This window comes from Gorilla gorilla, chromosome 1 (genome assembly GCF_029281585.2).
Source record: "Gorilla gorilla gorilla isolate KB3781 chromosome 1, NHGRI_mGorGor1-v2.1_pri, whole genome shotgun sequence".
NCBI classification, from domain to species: domain Eukaryota; kingdom Metazoa; phylum Chordata; class Mammalia; order Primates; family Hominidae; genus Gorilla; species Gorilla gorilla.
The window spans coordinates 89,079,647-89,101,748 of record NC_073224.2 but is presented as its reverse complement, the minus strand read 5'-3'; the positions used below and the strand labels follow the sequence as shown (position 1 = coordinate 89,101,748).

General features: G+C 46.5%; 1 protein-coding gene across 2 annotated transcripts in view; it reads left to right on the top strand.

Annotated features, from left to right (window-relative positions):
• RCSD1 (RCSD domain containing 1) overlaps nucleotides 1–22,102 on the top strand; it is a 76,145-nt gene that overhangs the window by 35,068 nt on the left and 18,975 nt on the right. The window contains exons 2-3 of one of the 2 annotated variants that reach the window (XM_019026221.4): nucleotides 18,713–18,814; nucleotides 20,242–20,331. In XM_019026221.4, the coding sequence (XP_018881766.4) occupies nucleotides 18,713–18,814; nucleotides 20,242–20,331 (192 nt within the window). The remainder of the gene's footprint in view (nucleotides 1–18,712; nucleotides 18,815–20,241; nucleotides 20,332–22,102) is intronic. The other variant, XM_019026225.4, reaches the window with a different exon arrangement.

Genomic DNA, 22,102 nt, shown 5'->3' with positions numbered 1-22,102 from the left:
ACGCAATCAGTGATCTTCTTTCTGTTATTATAGTTTTGCCTTTTAAAGAATGTTATGTAAATAGAATCATACGGGAAGTCATTTCTGTCTGACCTCTTTCACTTAGCACAATGCTTTTCAGATTCATGCATGTTGCTGTGTGTATCAGTAGTTTGTTCCTTTTTATTGCTGAATAGTATTCCATAATGTACGTATAACACAATTTGTCTGTCTACTTACCCGTTGATGGACATTTGAGTTATTTCTAGGTCTCAGATATTAATAATAAACTTTCTTTGAAGATTTGTATACAAGTATTTATGTGAACATATGCTTTCATTTCTCTTGGGCAAATACAAGTAAGATTGTTGGTAGGTGTAGCGTAGGTGTATGCTTAACTTCACGAGAAGCTACCAAAATATTTTTCAAAGTGACTATACTGTTTCACTTTCCCACCAACAATATAGGAGTGATCCAGTTGTTCTGCAGCTTCACCGTCATTTGGTATTGTCAGTTTATTTTAATTTAGCCATTCTTGTGGGTGTGTAGTGGTATCTCTTTACAGTCTTAATTTGTGTCTACCTAATGACTAATGTGCTTATTAGTGATTCATATGTATTTTTTGGTGAAGTGTCTGTTTAAATCCTTTGCCCATTTTTACTATTGTCTCATTATTAATAAATTTGGTGAGCACTTTTTTTTTTTTTTGAGACAGAGTCTCACTCCGTTGCCCAGTCTGGAGTGCGGTGGCACGATCTCCACTCACTGCAACCTCTGCCTCCCAGGTTCCAGAGATTCTTGTGCCTCAGCCTCCTGAGTAGCTGAGATTACAGGCGTGTGCCACCACACCCGGCTAATTTTTGTATTTTTAGTCGAGAAGGGGTTTGGCCATGTTTGCCAGGCTGTTCTCAAACTCCTGGCCTTAAGTGATAGGCCTGCCTCAGCCTCCCAAAGTGCTGGGATTACAGGCGTGAGCCACCGTGCCTAGCCAGACGAGCACTTTTTAATCCCAAAATGTAAACTCTCTATGCTTTTCCTGCTGGAGGCAGTGTGGAGTTGTGGTTGGGAGCACAGGCTTTAATAAACCAACTGAGCATGGGTTCCAGATCTCCCATCAGTAGCTCCGCAACCCATAATTCAGTTACTTGGGCTCCTGACTCTCAATTCTCTCATCAGTAAAAAGGAGATAATTATGAATCCATGTCACAGAGGTGTCGTGGGGATTAAATGAGATCATCTTAGCACAGTACCTGGCACAATAATCATTCAGTAAATTAGCTGTTTTATTACTGTTGAAAAATACTTTACGAAAGCCTACTACTACTCATTCAAAACCAGTTTCTAAAGAGAGACAGTGAGCAGGAAGGAAGTGTAGAGAGAATTCCTGAGTATGCGGATGATGCTAGTTACAGAGGGGGCTTGCCACTCCCCACACACAGGTCTGAATTCTCATGGGACCAATGCCCTGGAATGCTTTCCGTCAGCCCTGGGAGGGGACAGTAACCGTGAATCAGCCCAAGGCCCAAAGGGAGCATCCAGAGGAAAGGGTGGGTGGAAGAGAGAGGGCTGGCCATCAGCAAACCTCTGCAGGCTGAACACCCAACAATCTTCCCTGCCATGCCAGAAGCCTAGCTGCTTTGCTCTGTAAAACCTAATAGAACAAGCTTGTCCAACCCACGGCCCATTGGCCACATGTGGCCAAGGGGGACGGCTTTGAATGTGGCCTAACACAAATTCATAAACTTTCTTTAAACATCATGAGTTTTTTAAGTGTATTTTATGTGTGCCCTAAGACAATTCTTCCACTGTGGCCCAGGGAAACCAAAAGATTGGAGACCCCTGCAATAGAACTTTCAAGTGAAGCAATTCAACTCAGCTGGATGGCTTTTGTTTCTTTTCCCTTTTTGTAGCAGGCTGGTGAGAGGAGATGGAAAAGTTTATTTTAAAAACTCAGCTCCAAGACTCCTTTTGGTCCCATCGTAGCTGAGTAGGCTTCAAGGGAGGGGGCGCCTCATTGTAGCTGAGTAGGCTTCAAGGGAGGGGGCGCCTATCCCGTACTTTGGATGGAGCCCTCTTGATATACTAGAGACTGTGGAATCTTGCCTTGAGCATCCCTGGGCTGCAGAGGAGCCCTTGGAAGGGGCTTGGAGGCATGGAGCCTCTCCCTTGGTGACTGAAGGCAGATACTGAGACCAGACCAGAGATGTGGACTTCAGAACTGGGGCAGACACCATTCTACTATATTCATAATACATTAATTCTACCTTCTGCATTATATCTTTCATTTCTTCAAATTTTCTCCTTGCTGAAATGGATCTGAAAATATCAAGCAGCAAACAGATATATTCAACCACTCTAGATAAAGAAACAAATTTTAAGTATTTTTGATGTGTCATGTTCTAGGATAGGTTGGGTTGTTAAAACTGGAGAAGACAGATACCCATGGATAGAGATATGGAATTATAATAGATTTCATAGCTCCAAGTAGAGACAGGAGGCTCAGATTGTTAAGTAATGGCTTGGGCAGGAGAAAGCCTCATTCTTTGCCCTTTGGTTACTATTTTAGGGAGCTTGGACAAGTCACTGAACCTTAATGAAAATATTCAAGCCTGGTGTGCTCAGAGCCTCCCTGGATGACAATTTGTTTCCATTTTTGCTTCAAGGTCCTGATCTATATTTATCAATCCCTCACAATGTTGCCCCAGTGGTATTGGTTTACGGAGGCATCATTCATTTATTTGTTCATTCATTTACCGGCATTTACTGAGTACCTACTATGGGCTAGGGGATGGAGCCATGAATAACACATGGTCTGTGTGCTCAGCAATTACAGTAGAAAGAGAAAAACATGAAAAATGTGGGTATTTTAAAAGCTCTCAGGCCAGGTGCGGTGGCTCACACCTGTAATCCCGACACTTTAGGAGGCCAAGGCGGATGGATCACCTGAGGTCAGGAGTTCCAAACCAGCCTGGCCAACATAGTGAAACCCCCATCTCTACTAAAAATTAACAAATTAGCTGAGTGTGGCACCTGTAATCCCAGCTACTCGGGAGGCTGCGGCAGGAGAATTGCTTGAACCTGGCAGGTGGAGGTTGCAGTAAGCTGAGATTGCACCAATGCACTCCAGCCTGGGCAACAGAGCAAGACTCCGTCTCCAAAAAAAAAAAAAACTCTGTGAGTTCCAGCCACATCTTCTTTCAGTTCCTCAAACACCTCCTGTCTCTCCTCCAGGAGGTTTTTGTGTAAACTCTACTCGAATGCCCTTGGCTACCTCTGGCCACCCTCCGACTAACTCTCCTTACCCCTCAAACCTCACACTTTGCCTGGATCACTTCTACTGACCTCAGTTTAAATGTCACATCTTTGGGTCAGATTTTCTTGTCACATGCTCTCCTAGAACCCTTTTCCTCTTCAGCATTTATCACCCTAATAAATAATAAGCTGGAGCTAAGATAATAATGGCTATGGAATATATGTCTCCCCTACTAGACTGTAACCTCCATTATGAAAGGACCTTTTTGATTTGGTTCATTCCTAAACCCTGAGCACCAACTGCAGGGCCTGGAATACAGAAATAATGAATGAATGAATATGTCCAAGATGTACTAAAAAAAAAAAAAAAGAGGGAGCTGCCAATTCTGCCTGAGTGGGGGAAGGTGCATGGTGGGGAAGGGGAGCTTCACAGGGGGTTTTCTGGAAGTGCCCAGGGTGAAACTGTGCTTGAAGGAAGCTCAGATGTCAGTTTTTCAGATTGTGCTCTCTGTATATCTAGGCACTCACAGATACTTTCTAGAACTTTGTGTAGTGTTTTGCAAATGTAGTTAAACAGATTTGCGAATTCCGTAATTTATAAAAACTTAAGCTTGTGTTCTTCTGAATCCAGTTATTTTTCTTCTGCCTCCGAATTAGACACTTCCCCTATGCATTAATTCCAAGTACAGTCAAAGATTAAGTAAGGAAATGATGTGCATGAAAAAATTTCTACATGTTTGCTAATAATCTAATGACTGTGACATCTAAACACTGGAAACACCTTGATTTATGGATAATAGGGCTATCTAGAATTTTCAAGGGATCATGGACAAATAATTATAGGCAATTTGATCAAGTGGCCATGTAAGACCATTGGTGCAGATACAGACTGATTAAAGTGGAAAAAGTTCTTTTTTCTTCCTAGCTTCCTGCTCTGCCATTACCTTGATAATGTGAGCCAAGGCCTATTGGCCTCCACAGGACAAGCCCTAGGCTGTACTCTGGGCTTGCTTGAACCTGCCTGACCTGTCACTTCAAGGCCAGCCCTGAGCCTCTGAGAATGGGCCTGGGAACCATCAGAAATTATGTCTATTTGCGGCAGGCAGGGCCTCTTTTGGTCTCCAGCATAGCCCTTGCCCCATCTGCTCTTTTCATTTTACATGGGGTACTAGGCAAAGTGGCTTCCTCTTTGGGTTTTGTTACATACTTTAACCAAGACTGTGCATGCAAATGGCCTGGCACGTACTCGGTGCTCAGGATGTTGCAGCTACTGAATTATTATCATTGATTTCTTCTGCGTGTGACCTGGATCCACAAGTCAAATGCAAAAATTTGTCTTGACTGATGGTCCTCTCCTGTCTCCCTCCAGTACCCCCTCGTGAGGCTTGCAGGGGCAGGGACCAGAGTGCCCAGCACCATGTCCTGCTAATGCTCACTCCTGACTGCAAGGGAGGCACGGTTGGGAGACGCTGTAACAGGAGAGGCTACAGCTGACTGGGACGCAGACCGGGGGCTGGGTCCTTAGGAAATTTGTTCTAATCTTAGAAGGTATGCCCTGGCTTCCTGCTGCAGCCTGAAGGACAAGTGTCCCAGACCTCAGGACACACACGCACACTCACACAGTCACTTGACTCCTGCCTGGGAGGCAGGAATGGCCCCTAGTGAAGAGTACTTGTGTGGGCCTCCAGGTGGCTGTAACATACCCCAGGACTCCAGGCAATCCTGGAAAGGTGGCTCCTGGAGCCCAACCACCCTTCAGACTCAGAGGAGCTCTCTGTGAAGTCAATTTTACTATTGAACTAACCAACAGTAGAGAGTCAGAGTAGTGCATAACAGGGAGATTCTGAACTTACCTTGGAGAGTAACAAATCGTACATTTCCTTGTTGGCTTAGGTGAGTAAATCCATCTAAATCACCCATGCCAGCTATGAAGAGACACTTCTTTCCCACTCTTTCCCTTTGCAAAAGAAAAAAAAAAAAAAAAAAAAAACCACTCGAGCTGTTCAGAGGCTGCCAGACTGACAAGGTTGAGTTTGATCGGCAGCTCTGCCCCTGCATGCCTGCTGGTGGGAAAAGGAAAGAGAAGACAAAAATGGTTGTTTGTAACCCCCTGAGTTGCTGCCTTCTGCCTCTTCATCCCAGCACCCTCTCCATCACCTTTGCAGCCTTTGCTCACCCACCCTGTCTTCAGCCTCTGCCATCACCTTGTAATTTGAGCCAAGATTCACCCTTAGGTTTGTCTGACTCCACAAATCCCAAGCAGGTGCTTCAGGGTCTGCCGTGGGCCCTCCACTCTGGCAACTCACCCTTTCTGAGCACTCCTCCAGTCCTGCTCCTCCCCTTGGCTCCCCCTCTCTGTAAATGACACTCCTCTCCACCCAGAAGCCAGAGCCAGAAATCTGGGCATCATCTTGACTCCACCCTGCCCCCACCCGTCAGTCCCCAATTCTGGTCAGTCCTTCCTCCTAAATTGCTTTTGAGTCCTATCAACAATCTCCCCTCCACTAACCATACACCCATCCAGGCCATCATCCTCTCTAGTTTTAAAGACTCCTGAAATCAACAGAATATTGACTCCAACCCTGTGGATCCAAGCCATCCTTAAGATCTCTACTTATTTTCAGATGGACTTATCTGCTCATGGTCACCACTGGGCCCAGTTTTCTGCCTCTGCTGAATCCCTATTCTCCATTTTCTTATAAAGAGGGAGCCTCATCTGCTCTGCTCTGATGAATCCCTGGCGCCTGGCCTAGAGTCTGGCATGTTGTAGGGTCTCATTAATAGCCACTGAGTAGTTCATTCAATAAACTCCACATCTTGAAGCCATTCCTTTACTCCTCTAAATGTGGGCTATGCTCTTGATTCTCACTCTACATGTCTAAAAAGCACCCACAAATAGAAGGCTTCTGCACACAGTTTAACTTTTACTGAAGGTCTGCTGATACCACACAGCTAACAATTCTAAATCAAGGATTTGAGATCCTGATCCTCACAGTCCTTTCAGCCATCCCATTGCCAGAGGTTCTTTCTTTCTTGCCATTTCACCCCGGAAGGGGCCAGCCCTTATCCATTTCTCAGCTCTCCTTACTCCTGCTCTCCTCCACACTCATTCTTCCCAAATGCAGCTCCCAGTTCCCTTGGCAGATCCAGACCCCACAAGAAGCTGAACCCAGTGAAAAGATCTTCTGCCACCTTCTGCAGGAGGCAGCATAGTTGCCAACTTGCTCATTTTTTACCTTCCATGATAGTTGCAATGGCCTCTAGACCGGGCTCTCCACCTCCTAAAGACCACTCCTGAACCCCAGGCCACAAATGTCTTACCCTGCAGCCATAGGCATCTTGCAAAAATAAATCTGTGGTTTTGGTTTTTGCTTAGAACCCTCCAGTGACCTCAGATGGCCCTCAGGCCAGAGTCCCAACTTAGGCAGCCTTTCATGCTCTGGCCTCATCTTGCACGCATGCTTACATGACAGAACTTGTCATTCCCTGAGGCTCCCCTGGCCTTGAACTCCTCAACTGTGCAGCTCCCTCGTGAGAATGACCAGCTCTGCTTACCCTTCAGGCTTGGCCAGTTTGTTACTTCCTCCTGGAAGTCTTCCCAGGTGCCTCTGGCCAGGTTGGGTGCTCCTGCTGTGCATTTCACCATGTCCTTCTGCAATCATAGCACCCGCAACTCAATGTCAAGTCCTCCTCCACCACCTCCTCTTCAGAAGGCCTCTTGTGACCTCCCTTGCAGAGGTGGAGGCTGACCCTCTCTATGTTAGCACCACTCACATACTATACATTCACTTGCTTATTTGTTTACTGCCTAGCTGTCTCCACTGGAATGTGAGCTCCAGTGATAAGCAGTGACTTTCTCTTCTTCCCCACTGTGTTCTCAGAACTCAGAACACATCGTGGGTGCTTGCAAATACTTGACCGACTGACTGTATTAGTTTCCTATGGCTGCTGTGACAAATGTCCACCAACTTAGTGGCTTGCACTATATGAACTTATTATCTTAGAGTTCTGGAGGTCAAAAGCTCAAGATGGACTAAAATCAAGTTTTTGGCAGGGCTGCATTTCTTCTGAAGGGTCTAGGGAAGAAACCATTTTCTTGCCTTTTTCAGCTTCTAGAGGCTGCCTGCATTTTTGCTGGTTTGTGGCTCCTTCCTCCATCTTCAAAGACAGCAATGGTGGGTACAGTCTTTCTTGCCTCCCATCACTCTGACTCTCACTCTTCTGCCATCCTCTTCCACTTTAAGGGCTCTTGTGATAATATGGGAGCCACTGAATAATCCAGTCAGCTGACTGGCAGCCTTAATTCCATCTGTAACCTTAATTCCTCATTGCCATTTAATCTAACATATTCACAGGTTCCAGGGACTAGGATGAGGACATCTTTGAGGGCCATTATTCTGCTCCCATACTGACTGACCTATCATACTTTACATACTTGCTTAATTGTCCCTGTTCCACAGTAGGCCATAGACTCCAGAGGTATAGACCATGCTCATCCTGTCCTTCTCTGTGTATGTCTTATCCAGGGTGCTTTCATTCATTGTGTCTTTAGAGCCTCACAACTATCCCATGATAGTTGGGATAGGTAAGGCAGGTATTTTGATCCCATTTTACAGATGAGGAGGCTGAGACTGCAAGAGCTCATGTGATCTGACACTCAGGAAAGAGGCAGATCCAAGACGATGCTCAGGACTGACCTTGCGTTCTTACCAGCAAGCCTCTGAGAGCTCCCTGCATCAGGCAATGGGAGATCATATGAAAGATAGCAATAAGCATAATTATAAGAAGAAGAGAAGAAGAACAAAGAAGAGAGGAGGAAGAAGACATGACAATGATTCCTTTTTAACAGCACTGCCTTAAAAGAGTAGCAGCAGATTCCCTCCATTTGCCCAGGGTTTTCAGAATGGATTGAAACATAGATTGATAACTATCTGCTTCCGCGTAATCCTTCTAAACAGCAAATCAGATAACTTCCCTCATCATCTTGGCTTAAGAAATGAAGTCCACATGTTGCAGCACAGCCTCAGTATAACAGCTTTCACCAAGCACTTCCCATGTGCTCAGTGGGCACTTGAGGTATGAGCCGGCACCAAGGAAGCTCACAGTGAGTGCTGGCTATGATGGCTGTTATCATCTTAGATACTCATCACCACACAATGACACAGGTATTGCCCACCTGATTTTACAGATGTTGAAACTGAGACTCAAGAAATCAAGTGACTTACCCAAGGTCACCTATATAGCTAATAAGTTCTGGAGCCTGAATTATAACTTGCATATGCCTTACTCTGGACAAGCCACATCTTTCAATTTCTCTACCTTTCTTTTTGCTTAGACCATATTGAACTAAAGTTTCCCATAGACACCATGCCCTTCCATGCTTTTGACACTTTGCATGTACCAGCCAGCCCCTGTGCCTACAACATGCCTTCCTCCTTCTCCCCTCATGCCCACCTTCTCTCCTGGCAAGCTGTTATCTGTCCTTCAAGACTCTGCGTAAGCATCACTTCCTCTGTGAAGCGTTCCCTGATTCACCTAAGCAGGTTAAGTACCCCTTCTCCTGAGCTTCCATTTCAGTGTTATGCATTTCCCAATTGCAGCAATGGCCTGTTTTCATTCTGATAGTTTTATTACAAGTCTGCCTTTCAACTAGAGTAGAAGCTCATTGAGCTCTAGGACCATGAAACTTCATCTTTATATCCCCACATCTGACAAGTGTCAGGCCCATAAGGTGTTCAATAAATATTAACTGAATGAATGAATAAGTGAACAGCCATGGACTGAGTGCCCCCTCAAGCCAGACCCTTCACAGGTACTTGACATGAAACTCACTCTGTCTTCCTCACAGACCTATAAGCCCTCCCAGTGGTGGGTTGGAAGAGACTGCTCAGATGTGTCTGCAGCTGCAAGGCATGCTGGAGGCAGGGAAGGGCTGAGCCTGTGGGTGGAGGGTGCTGAGCATGAGGGAAGGAAAGTCACGAACATGGAAGTAAAGCCAATTTCCCTCCATTGGCCCCTCCTACCCACAATCCAACAGACTGGCTGTAAGGACTTGACAATTTTTAAAATAACAGTTTTATTGAGATATTGTTTACATACATGTCACCTATTTAAAGTGTACAATGAAATACTTTTTGGTATGTTCACAGACTGTGCAACCACCACCACAGTCAATTTTAGAACATTTTCATCACTGAAAAAGAAGAAAGCCTGTAGGCTTTAGCTATCACCCCACCTCCTGTCTTCCTATCTCCTCTAGGCAACTATTAACCCACTTTCTTTCTCTCTGGATTTGCCTATTCTGGACATGTCATAACAATGAAATCACATAATATGTGGTCTTTTGTGATGGGCTTCTTTCACTTAGCATAATGTTTTCAAGGTTTCTCACATTTACTATGTATTAGAGCTTCATTCCTTTTTATAGGTGAAAAATATTCCACTGTATGGCTGTGTCACATTTTGTTTCTCCATTTGTCAGTGAATGGACATTGTATTAGTCTGTTCTCATGCTGCTAATAAAGACATATCCGGCCGGGCACGGTGGCTCACCCCTGTAATCCCAGCACTTTGGGAGGCTAAGGTGGGTGAATCACAAAGTCAGGAGACCAAGACCATCCTGGCTAACACAGTGAAACCCCATCTCTACTAAAAATACAAAAAATTAGCTGGGCCTGGTGGCACATGCCTGTAGTCCCAGCTACTTGGGAGGCTGAGGCAGGAGAGCTGCTTGAACCCAGGAGGTGGAGGTTGCAGTGAGCCGAGATCTCACCACTGCACTCCAGCCAGGGTGACAGAATGAGACTCCATCTCGGAAAAAAAAAAAAAAAAAAAAAAAAGCATACCCAAGACTGGGTAATTTATAAAGGAACAAGGTTAAATGGACTCACAGTTCCACATGGCTTGGTGGGCCTCACAAGCATGGCGGAAGGCAAAAGAGAAGCAAAGACACTGCCTACATGGCGGCAGGCAAGAGAGCTTTTGCAGGGGAACTCCCCTTTATAAAACCATCAGATTTCGTGAGACTTATTCACTATCATGAGAACAGCATGGGAAAGACCTGCTCCCATAATTCAATTACCTCCCACCTGGTCCCTCCCATTAAACATGGGAATTATGAGAGCTAGAATTCAAGATGAGATTTGGGCGGGGACACAGCCAAACCATGTCAGACATGGACTTGATATTTTGGTTCAGCTGTTTGACTTGACCCAGAGCTCTGGACAGCTAGGATGTGTGAGTATTCAAAACCCTTGTCATGACCCTAAAAGCCATAAAATGAAGCTTAGCTGTATTTATTTTTTAATTGCTAGATACCACGCACATCCATCTCTCAGGGATGATATGAGCTCAGGGATGGGGTGAGAGTGTCTGTTAAGCTCTTGCCTAAGTAATAAAATAGCCCACCAAAATCACTGAGTCCAGATGGTCCATTCTTGAGCAAAGAATGGCTGCAAGCAGCAGAGAGCACATCTTAGCTAGCTGGGGCTCTATCTGGGACTTCTGTATCCAAGAGGGAATGGAAGGACAGAAGATTAGACATCTAGGATGCAAGCCTAGCCATCCCTCAGAGTATTCAGGAATGCTGCTAGCCCCATAGCCAACATCCAGTAATAGCTAACAATTATCAAACACTTCCTACATGCCAGGCCCTGTTCTAAGCATTTCACTTACAAAAACTCATTAAATCCTTCCAATGAGCCTGTAACATAACTACTATCATCATCATTCCGTTTTACAGATAGGCAGTCTGAGGCACGGACAAGTTAGGTAACTTGTCCAAGGCCATAGAACCAGTAAATGTAGAGCTGGGATTTGAACCCACACAGTCTGGCTCAAAGCCTGAGCTCTGTGCTTCCCTTCATAGAGCAGTGTAAAGCATAGTGCACCCTCCAGGGCAGACAGTGCATCAGCCTCCTTCCTGCCATCCATGGAAGAAGGGCGGTGCCGCTGCCAGAAAACAAGTTGAGTGTTTGCATATTGGGTTGAACCAAAGGATGATAGATGTTAATGGCCTCATTTACAAACAAGGAAACTGAGACTCAGAGAGGTTCACACCCAACATATATCAGAAGAAAGACTGAAACCCAGATCTGACTCTGAATTTGTTGTTCTCTGTGCTTTCCTACCCCCAACAGACTCAAAATAATTTCTTTTCTTTCTTTATGCTTGTACAACAGTTAGCACATTTTAGAGACAAATTTCCCACCATCATCTCCCAAATTACACTGATAAAATCCTGTCACTGCAATGGCATTCTGGATGAACATCTCCCTCTCCTCTATGGTCCCCTGCTGGCACCTGGGAATTTGCCCAGACACTAGCCATCACTACTAAACCCAAAGACCCCCACCTGGAGGACCCTCCCAGGCACCAGAGGCTGTGAACTATGCTGATTTTAAAACTACTGAAGCAGCCAGTACTGTTTCCCACAGTGTGAGAACAGCTAAACCCTGTCCGTACTATTGGGTGACAATGCCAAGTCCTGGGAGCAAATGGGAAGCCCTGGAGGTTCCAAACAGGGACACACTCCCGGGCTCAGTGCCTGCGTGTGGGTCCTTTGTGTGAGTGGGGCACCTCCTGGGATTCTCCCTGGGAGCCAATTGCAGAGACCAAGGACCTGCCATTTTCAGATCCTTAAAGCCTACAAGTGGTTAGGTAGGGGACATCTGGGACTTTTGTGGTTCTGTGTGAGATATCTGATTACATGTATTTGTTAATATATGCTTGTTTCAATTCCTCTACCTTATCTATTTCTTGCAGTTCTTCTTTACCTCTCTGTATTCTCCTCACCCCTGAAAAAGGCTGTTCACTCCTTGAGGGCCGTCACAGTTACCCCAATGCATTCTACAGTGTCTATAGATGCTCAGGAAGGGGTGATTAAATGACCCAACAATGTGGACGGGGCACACAACATTCATGAGTGACATTCAGGATTTCTTACCCTCTATCACTTTAGCCAAAGAAATCTTCTGGCCCTAACCCATGTGAACCAAAAGTATCTGAGACAGGTCTTTATTCAGAAAGTTTATTTTGCCAAAGTTAAGCATGTGCCCCCAGGAGGCAGGTCTGTGCCTTTCTCCAAAGATGATGTTGAAGCCTTTAATATTTAAAGGGGAAAGGATGAATATTGGGGAAACAGGAAGAAATTTTAAAAAGGTGTGGGTAGATAAGAGACAAATGGTTGCATTCTTTTCAGACTTTGATCAGCCTTTCACCAGATACACAATTTACATGTGAGAGATGAGTAGAGCAAACAGTCCACCTATTGCCTCCATAGCTCAGTGAATCTGCATTTTTACATCAGAGGAAGCAATCCGATATGCATTTGTCTCAGGTGAGCAGGAGACTGACTTAGAGTTCCGTCCTTTGTCCTGCACCTGTGAAGATAAGCTATCAATTTACATTGTCAGGGTAAAATTCAACAAAACTGTTTTAGGGAAAAGATCTTGAGGCCCACAAGGAATTTTCTAGTGGGAAGAGTTATGAGGGGGGTATGTCGCTTTTTAATCTTTGTTTATCTTATTCAGGAATAAAGTGGGAGGCAGATTTGCCTGATGCGTTTCACAGCTTGACTTTTCCCTTTGGATTAGTGATTTTGCAGTCTGAGGTTTATTTTCCTTTCAAGCCCATCCCATCTGCATTCTACACCAAAATGCCCTCCAGGCTGCCACTGGAATAACAGGACCAGTCCCCTCACATTGAGAATGAAAGGCAGCTTAGGGTGACTAAGGAGACAACCCAGACCTCAGTCTTTGGGCCTCTTCTCTTCCCTATTCTCTGTTTCCTCTGACTTTATGCAGTCTCGTAACATCAACTACCATTTCTACCTAGTGACTCTCCAAGTTTGGTTTCCGGCCTGAAACACTTCTCTGAACTCCAGACTTGGGTATATATTCAACCTCCTGCATTGCATCTCCACTTAGACGTCTAATAGACATGTCAGACTTTCATGACCAAGGAAGAACTATTCATTGCCTACCTAGCCCCACCCACCCCTCTCTCCCCAACATGGCTTTCCAACCCAGAAGCAAATACCCCATGCATCCCGTTATCCAAGTCAAACCCTCAGGAGTCATCCATGATTCTTCTCTTTCCCTTGCTCACACCCATGCATCAGTAATTCCCAGCAGCCTGACCTTCAAATCCCATCCCCTGCACAAGCCCTGTTCACTCCCGCACCCAATCTCAGCTGGACCGCTGCCAGCACCTGCCTCTGCTCACCCTCTTCCACTCCTGTCCCTCCTCCACAGACAGCTCCTTGATGTGCGATTCAGGTCACGTCCCTCCTTGAAACCCTCCAAATGACATCCTGCTGGCTCAAGATAAAACACAAACTGCATGCTCTGGTCCATGAGGCCCAATGTAGCTGGCCTCACACCACCACTCGCATCTTCCCACCCCCTCTTGTTGTCCCTGCCACCCTTCTCTTTTCTCTGCCCCTCAACCTTTGTTTCTGTCTGTGCTTCTGCTCAGAACAATTTTCCTTTTCTCTTTTCCCCAACTGGGATTCAACTCATGTGCTCTCTCTTCAGAGATGTCTTCCCACATTCCCATAAAATAAGTGCCCTGTTTTATTTTCTTCACAGCGTTTAACAAAGTGTCTTATGGTTTCGCAGTGTACCTGTTTATTGCTGAAGTAGCAACTTCTGAAGGGCAAGGACTGTCTTGTTCACTGATGTATCTCAGGGCCTAGATCAGTAAATGCCTATTAACAAGAGACTAAGTTAACTCTTCCAGTAAAGGCATAGAGTTAGTACAGCATGTTGATGTGGAAAGAGCTTTGGAATCCAGAAAATTCTCATGCCTGCACTTACTGACTTGAATACTAACTTACTTAGGAACTCTGGGCCCCGGTTTCCTCTTTTAGAGAAATAAGAATTACAGAAAATATATCAAAGGCTATAAGGACAGTGCCTCCCACATAGGAGGTACTCTGGTAGATGAGTAGGTCAAATGGACCTACCTGGTTCCCAGTCCAGAACCCTTTCCATCCTCCTAGGATAGTAATGGTCAAACATTGGGATACATTGAAGAACTAGGGATAAGTAAGGACATAAAGGAAGATTCCAGAGTCATTGCAGTATTTCAGAGAGATTCTATGGTGGTCCTTTTGAAGTGATGATTTAAGCATGGTCACACTGGAAGGGGTAATCCCCTTCAGTTCTGGAGGAGTGAAGAAGCAAACATACCTCAGACCTTTGAGGCTCTGGGCTCTGGCCTATTTCTGGTGAGGGAGAGAAACTTCCTTTTGGCCAAGAGCATAGTTCTTCCAGGCCCACACTGGGCTCTCTCACTGCATCTTCTCTTAAGCTGTAGATGATGAGGCCTTCCCTGGTGCCTTGTTTCCCTAAACCATAGCCCAAAGACTGGGAGATACTGAGACCTTGGACGAGCGCGGAAGGTGGAGAGACAGGGCAGAGCCTAGGAAGCAGGTAGAGCCTAGTCTGGCCTGTACATAAAGGTCTCATTATGTGGATGGTCAGCAGTATCCAAACTGTGTTTACGCAACATGGCAACAGCGGAGGGGAAGTTCCATGCTGTCCAGACACAGGGGCTCCTCAGTTCTCGGAAGAAAGTCCCATAGAAATAGAAAGTAAACACCAGAGGTGATTTTCTCCTAGCCTTGGCAAAGTCAGGCCAGACAGTAACCACAGGCATGGTTTCCGAGTTACCTGGCATGGCCCAGCTGGAAGGTAGCAGGGAGGGCTTCGTAAGCAAGACCTGGGCCCAGGAAGATGGAGTGCAGGCCTGTGATCTGTAAAGACAAGTGTGAGCTAAAGCAGGGCACAAAGGGAGATGAGTGCAGAAAACAGATCTAAGACATGGAAAATGGCCCAAGAAGAAAGGACAAGCTGAAGTCAAGGCAATGACCAGGACCTGGAGGGTAGATGCTGGCAGGGTAGGGACTTACATCTGGGTATGGTCCATGGGGGTGAGTTGAGGGTGTCAGTGGCTCTGTGAGCAGGTACCCAGGCCCTGACACCAGCAGACCAGGTCGGATGAGAGGAGGAGGAGGAGGAAGAAACCAACCTTAGATGAGCCCTGTTTTTTTTTTGTTTTTTTTTTTTTGAGGCAGAGTCTCTGTTGCCCCAGGCGGGAGTGCAGTGGTGCAGTGATGTGAGCAGGGCTTACTGCAGCCTCGACCAACTGGGCCTGAGTGATCATCTCTCCTCAGCCTCCTGAGTAGCTGGGACCATAGGCACACGCCACCACACTAGGCTAATATTGTATACAGATGGGGTCTCTCTTTATTGCCCAGTCTGGTCTCGAACTCCTGAGCTCAAGAGATCCTCCTGCCTTGGACTCCCAAAATGCTGGGATTCCAGGCTTGAGCTACTGTGCCCAGCCAAGCACATGCTATGTTTCAGGCTCTGTGCTAAGTACTTTATGGACATCACAGGAACAGAGAAAGAACATTTAATCCAGAGAGGCTAAGGGTGTCTCAGGAAAGTCTGGGAATAGGTAGAGAAACTGAAGTTCTCAGACCTAACAGTCAAGGTGAGGGTATGGCCTTAGCGGGACTGCCGTGAAGAGCTCCTGGCCCATGGCTGAGATGGTATGGTGCTGAGCACACCGGAGGGGGGTTAGCAGCTGTACCTGCCAGAACTGCAAGGCAGAAATCCAGGCAAGGCCTCAAACAGGCTGAGCCACCAGCCCCGATTCATCCCCAAGACCACACTTCTTCCATTGCAGCTATGCAAATCAGAGGCTAATAATAATGTTGAGATTTGTATAGCACTTTAGAGTTGCCAAGGCACTTGCACAAATGATGCTACTTAACTGATATCCATTACTGGAGTCTCAGGAGTTGGAGTCAGGTGTTTCACAGATTACCCTGTTTGGCCTGTTCTGTGTGACTCTGGCTGTCACTTGCCTTCTCTGGGTTTAATGTGCCTGGAGGGCAGACGGTAATAATCAATCAGTCTTCTGCAACAGAGGATGGGAAGTGTCTGGAGAGGGGCTGATGGTGACAGGATCTGCCAAGCTTCAACAAGCTCTGGAGTCCTTAGTCTAAAGAAAAGCCATTCACTAGGCTCCAGGAAAACAAACTCAGAGGTAATAGAATCTTTCCTTCAACCCAGCTTTTAAGCCCTAAGTGCTTCCAGAAGCCTCAGAGTTCTCTCACTTCTGAGCCCCTTGCCAAGGCTAGTTTTGAGACAGGGAAGTAAGGGAGGAGCTTTTGATTCCTATACAGCTCTATTTTTAACTGGAATTTATCTTCCTGCTCCACCAGTGATTGGCGCCTTTGAAACTGAGGTAAAGCGCACTGTCAGCAGGACCCAAGCATAAATAGCAGGGGACAGAGAGACTGATCTGTGATGTGGGCAGGAAGTTAGACAGATGGACAAACCAATCAGCCAGCGTCTTTGCCAAGAACAGCTCAATTAATCACACACTGTCCCCAAGCCTCTCTCTCGTTGTTCCATTCTCTGACTTCCTTATGTGTCAAGTGTGAGGGTAAAACATGTCAAGTCTAGGAGCCCTTCCCAGTGGGGAACTCATCAGGGTGGGGCCTCGCACTCCTCGGCTTTACCCCAGCATCATGGGGAAATCTGGCATCTTGAATAGAGGTGAATCCTTTTATATCTTTATGCGAAATCAGCATTTGGTGTTTAGGCTGGGATGGAGATGAGCTTGAATTATAGCAACCCACAGTAAAGGGGTACCTGTCTTTTCCTCCAGAACAGCTGTTCGCAGATCGGAAAGTCCATGGCCCCAGCAGTTCCTTCAAATCCCTAAACGAAGCCTTTTTTTTTTTTTTTTTTTGAGATGGAGTCTCATTCTGTCACCCAGTCTGGAGTGCAGTGGTGTGATCTTGGCTCACTGCAACTTCTGCCTCCCAGGTTCAAGCAATTCTCCTGCCTCAGCCTCCCGAGTAACTGAGATTACAGGCGCACACCACCACACCCGGCTAATTTTGTATTTTTAGTAGAGATGGGGTTTCACCATGTTGGCCAGACTGGTCTCGAACTCCTGACCTCAAGTGATCAACTGCCTCGGCCTCCCAAAGTGCTGGGATTACAGGCGTGAGCCACCATGTCCGGCCTGTCAAAGCCTTCTTCTCAAAACTTTGCCCCATTAACTTAACTTCCCTGCTGGAAGTGGCTGGGAGGTGAGGAGATCTGCCCCTCCCTTGCTCCAAGGGGACAGCATCTTAGAATGACTAAAGTTATTTACTTTGGAGGGAGCACCCAAATAAGAAAGCTCAGAGACACCACTTTTAGCACAAAAGGAGGGCCATGGAAGAGTGTGTGTGTGTGTGTGTGTGTGTGTGTGTGTGTGTGTACAAGGGAGTAAGCTCGCTGCTAGAGGGAAGCATCCTTTGTTTTTGTAGACCACGAGAGCCAGGGAAAGGCAGAGATGGACTTTCTCAGACAAACTGCTGCCCAAATCCTCCCATTTTCAGACTAGACATGAGGAGGGGAAGTGCAGGGGGAGTTCGAAGTCTGTGTAAGAAGTGCTGCCACCATGGTGACAAAAGACAAAAACCTAATGTCTCCGGGACTGGACATGTAAAAAATCTTATTCAAACCAAGTGGTTATGTAGGCCTCCTGTAACAAGGCAGAAATGAACTGGCCATTTCCAGCATCACCGACTTACTCTGTGTGTCTTCGTGACAAATGGTACATGAGAATAAATGGTGTCGTGGGGTACATCTTGGCCTCTTCAGGGAACCTGGGGGCACCTCAATGGAGGGACAGCCACGGTAAACTGATGACCGCACTGGAGGCAAGACTCACCACCGGTAACAATAACAACCACCCTTCCAAAGCACTTGCAATGAGCCAGGCCTTGTCCCAGCCCTCTGGGTATATAGCAAATCATTTAATCCACAAAACAACTGATGAGGGATGTGCTACAGCCATCCTTGTCAAGGCACAGAAAGGCTAAGCCATTTGCCCCAGGTCCCCAGGCTGGTAAGAGATGGAGCAAGTCAGTGCTTGAATCCAGGCAGTTTGGCTCCCATCCACTGTGCTATCTGCTCTCGTGTCACTTATTTATTAATTCCACAAATATTTACTGAACGCTTCTTTACCCATGGCACTCAAGTAGGGAACATAAGACACATATATATATGTGTTTCAAGTTCAATAAAGGGCATTTGCTCACCCTTGTTCAGGAGGTAAGGAGACTCGTACACTGTCGCAGACGTTGCCCTTTGCCGGTGGGGTCTTTGAGGAATGAGAAAATTGGACCTGTACTGCCTCTGACATCCCTGGGCACCCCTCCAGGACAGAACCAGGTTTTGTTTGTCTCCAGGTCCCCAAAGCCACACCCAGGACCAAGAGCATTGTAGATATTCACTAAATGTGATTGACCGAATTTTTTAAGTCCTTGAATGCAGGAGCCAGTTGGATAATGCTGTTAAAATACCTCACTGTCACAGCATTCCTGCTTGCGGCCACAAAACAGGTGCCTTGCATGGCATCTGGTACCCATTTGCTGATTAACTGTTTCTTCTTCTCCATTTGCCAGGAAAGACCGGCAGAGACCAATGCCAATGTGGACAATTCGGCGTCCCCCTCGGTGGCCCAGCTGGCCGGGCGGTTTAGGGAGCAGGCGGCTGCAGCCAAGGAGGTGAGTCAGGCAGCTTCAGAGCAGCCTCTTCGGCAGCGAGCAGGAGGAAAGGGAAATCTGGTCAGGCCCAGCGGAGAGGGAGGGAGGAGACTTGGTAGTTACCAAATTAGGAAGAGAAGCCAGGGGCTGGAGGGGTTTCTCTGAATGTGAGGAATGTCTCACTGCTGCTGTGCCTGGACAGAATCTGTCCCCACCAGGGTGAGGCTTGCACTCTGGCCAGGAGGAATCAGACACAGGGCAGAGATGGGCATCTGTATCCATTTCCATCTTGATCATCCACCTATACAGACTTAAATCTCACACAGCTGTGCCAGGCCTGGACTGTGTCAGAATAAAGAAGTTCCTACAGCCAGCTCCTGCCCTGTAGCCAGAGCAAGGCAAGGCTGGGGCAGACTCCAAACTGAGAATTGAGAAAGAAGAGAGGGCTTAAAGGAAAGCACATTCAGATAGGAAACCAGGGATCAGGAAGGAAGAGCGTCCGGTGACCAGTAGAGGAAAGTGTGACAAGGGAGGGTCTTAACTTTGGAGAGATTTGGGCTAGATTTTCTTGAGTCATGCAGTGTGAGAAGCTCATTAGAAGTGAGATGAGGGGGCCGGGCACGGTGGTTCATGTCTGTAATTACAGCACTTTGGGAGGCCGAGGCAGGCAGATCACTTAAGGTTGGGAGTTCGCGACCAGCCTGACCAACATGGAGAAACCCCGTCTCCACTAAAAATACAAAATTGGCCGGGCGTGGTGGCGCATGCCTGTAAGCCCAGCTACTCAGGAGGCTGAGGCAGCAGAATCGCTTGAACCCAGGAGGTGGAGGTTTCAGTGAGCTGAGATGGTAACATTGCACTCCAGCCTGGGCAACAAGAGCGAAACTCAGTCTCAAAATAAATAAATAAATAAATACAAACAAGTGAGATGAGGGAAGGGTGCCCCAAGGTGGAGAGAAATCTATCGTGGCCCCTTGGGGCAAGTGAGCACTTATTTGCCTTGCATTTTTAGGTGCACTATTTTGGGGTTTTGTTTTCCCATCTGAAAGATCAGGTTCATAATTTCTAGACAGTATAGGCATGTCATAAAGGATAAAGAAGATAGCATTGATCTCAGGTGCTGGCACTGCCTGAAAACTGAATGTGATTCAGGTCAGTGAATCTCAAGTAAAAGAGGATGTTCTAGCAGGAAAGGAAATGGAGCGGAGAGGGTGAAAGTCAAAATGGGTAGATGGTAAATAGAATTAATTTAAATAGTAAGCAGGCTGTCCCAAAGACATGCAGTTCCCTTCCTCCATTCTTAAATATTCCTACACTTCCCTAACATCCTAACATTCCTAAATCCCTAAACCTACCTGAAACCAGTTTCCACTTCCTTGCTCTTCCTCCCTGTTGCCTGATCAGTGCTCTCTTTTTCTCTGTGTGTCTGTCTGTCGCCCTCCCTCCAGACACCAGCCAGTAAACCAACCCGAAGGAAACCGCCCTGTTCCCTCCCCCTGTTCCCCCCCAAGGTAGACCTGGGCCAGAATGGTGAGGAGGTAAGTGCTGCTGTTGGGGCTCAGAGGATGCTGTGATGGGTTTTCTTTCCTCTTCTTGAGGAAAGTTTGGAGGAGGGGGCACCAAACTCATACTTTAAAGCTCAGACTCTGTGCGGGGAATTTCTCCATTTCAGAGTGAATCTCCTCTTAAATGTTTCCTGAATCGTTTACTTTGGAAACTAGGCTTCTCCCTGCTCCCTTTTACTGAGGCTCCTTTATGATTTGTCAAGGACATGAACACTATTTTCCAAGCCTGAGAATTTTAGCAAAGAGAATGGGTCATATATTATTAACAGACCCAATTCAGGAGCCAGGAATGTTCTGTTTTATTCCCAGATCTGACTTAGGTGATCTTGGAATAAGGTGTGGAGAAGGTACCTGGAAAGGGGGCTACACTTACATAGGGCAGGACGGAAGCATGAGAAAACCCCGTGGTTCTGCAGTATCCTTGTAAAGCCTGGCTATTGTTCAAGATCACTGGAAGAAAACCAGAGCGCACAGGAGGCCTCGTTGCCCTCAGATATAAATAGCCAACGTTACCAACATAATAAAGGCTCTGGTATCATAGATCATAGCCAGTAATAGGTTCTTAGCCTGCATATTCTCCTATCTTTATTTATCTAATTGTAGCTGCAGGAGTGCCTTCTCCACACCTTATGCCAGCAACCCATGAACCTTCACTGTGGTCATAGTCTGTGCCAGAAATGGATTTGTATGTTCTGTCATCTCACCTGGGAGGCCAACCCCAAAATACAGCAAGCAAGCCAAAGACAATGTCATTCCCAAATTCCACTTCAACAACCTCTTTATTCTCCCCTTCTTTTTTTGGGGACCAGCATCCTGACAATAGCCATTAGGTGCCCTGTGTGAACTTGGGCAAGCATCTTAATGCCTACATTTTCTCATCTATAAAGTGAAACAGCTGAAATAGATCAATGGTTTTCAAGCCTTTTTGTCAACCTAAGGCTTATAAACAGAAGCCCACGAGATAAAGCAGAAACTCATCGCTGCCCCAGCTCAAGTGAGATGGGGGAGGGGAGGCCTGGAGCCCCAAATGCTCTCAGAATACTCTCTCCCCACTGACCAAGGGTCTTATTCTTGGATGAGAACCCCAAGGAGCACAGTTTAAAAACACTGAGGTTTTCCTTGGGTCTCTTCAAGTGCCAACAATATGATTCTGTGGCTTTATGGGGTCATCAGCCAGTGCTGTGACCAAACACATACCAACAACTTCTCTTTCCAGAGAATCAACTTCTCTTTCCAGAGAATCAGCTTATCCTTGTAACCTTCAACCTCTGGGCTCAGTGTCTCCACTGCTATGCAATGGGTTGAGGTTATGGCCACTCAGAGCTTAATGTGAGGCTGCCCCCTGATAGCCTGGGCTTGGCCCAGGAGAAGTCACCACACCATACCGAATCGTTTTTCTTATTTGTGAAATTGAGGACAAAATCACTAACCAGATAGATCAGGGAGGCTGGCTAGGGAAGTTTTATCCCCTGGAGTAAAAGCAGAGGGAGTTAGGCTAGTGATTGGGTTAAACAGCTCCATCCTGGCAACTCTGTGGAAATGCATTCACAGGTTTCACCCCATGGGGCACATCACCCAGAAGTTAAATGGCTTATAATGGCCAAGGGCTGGATAAGTCCAAGGGTGGATTTTAGAAAGTCCTGCCTGGAGTGACAGGCTGCTCGCACATTGAAAGGACACTACCTCCAGGGATCAATGACTTTTCGTGGCCTTGAAATTCACATAGAAGCAGGGCGTAGTGGCT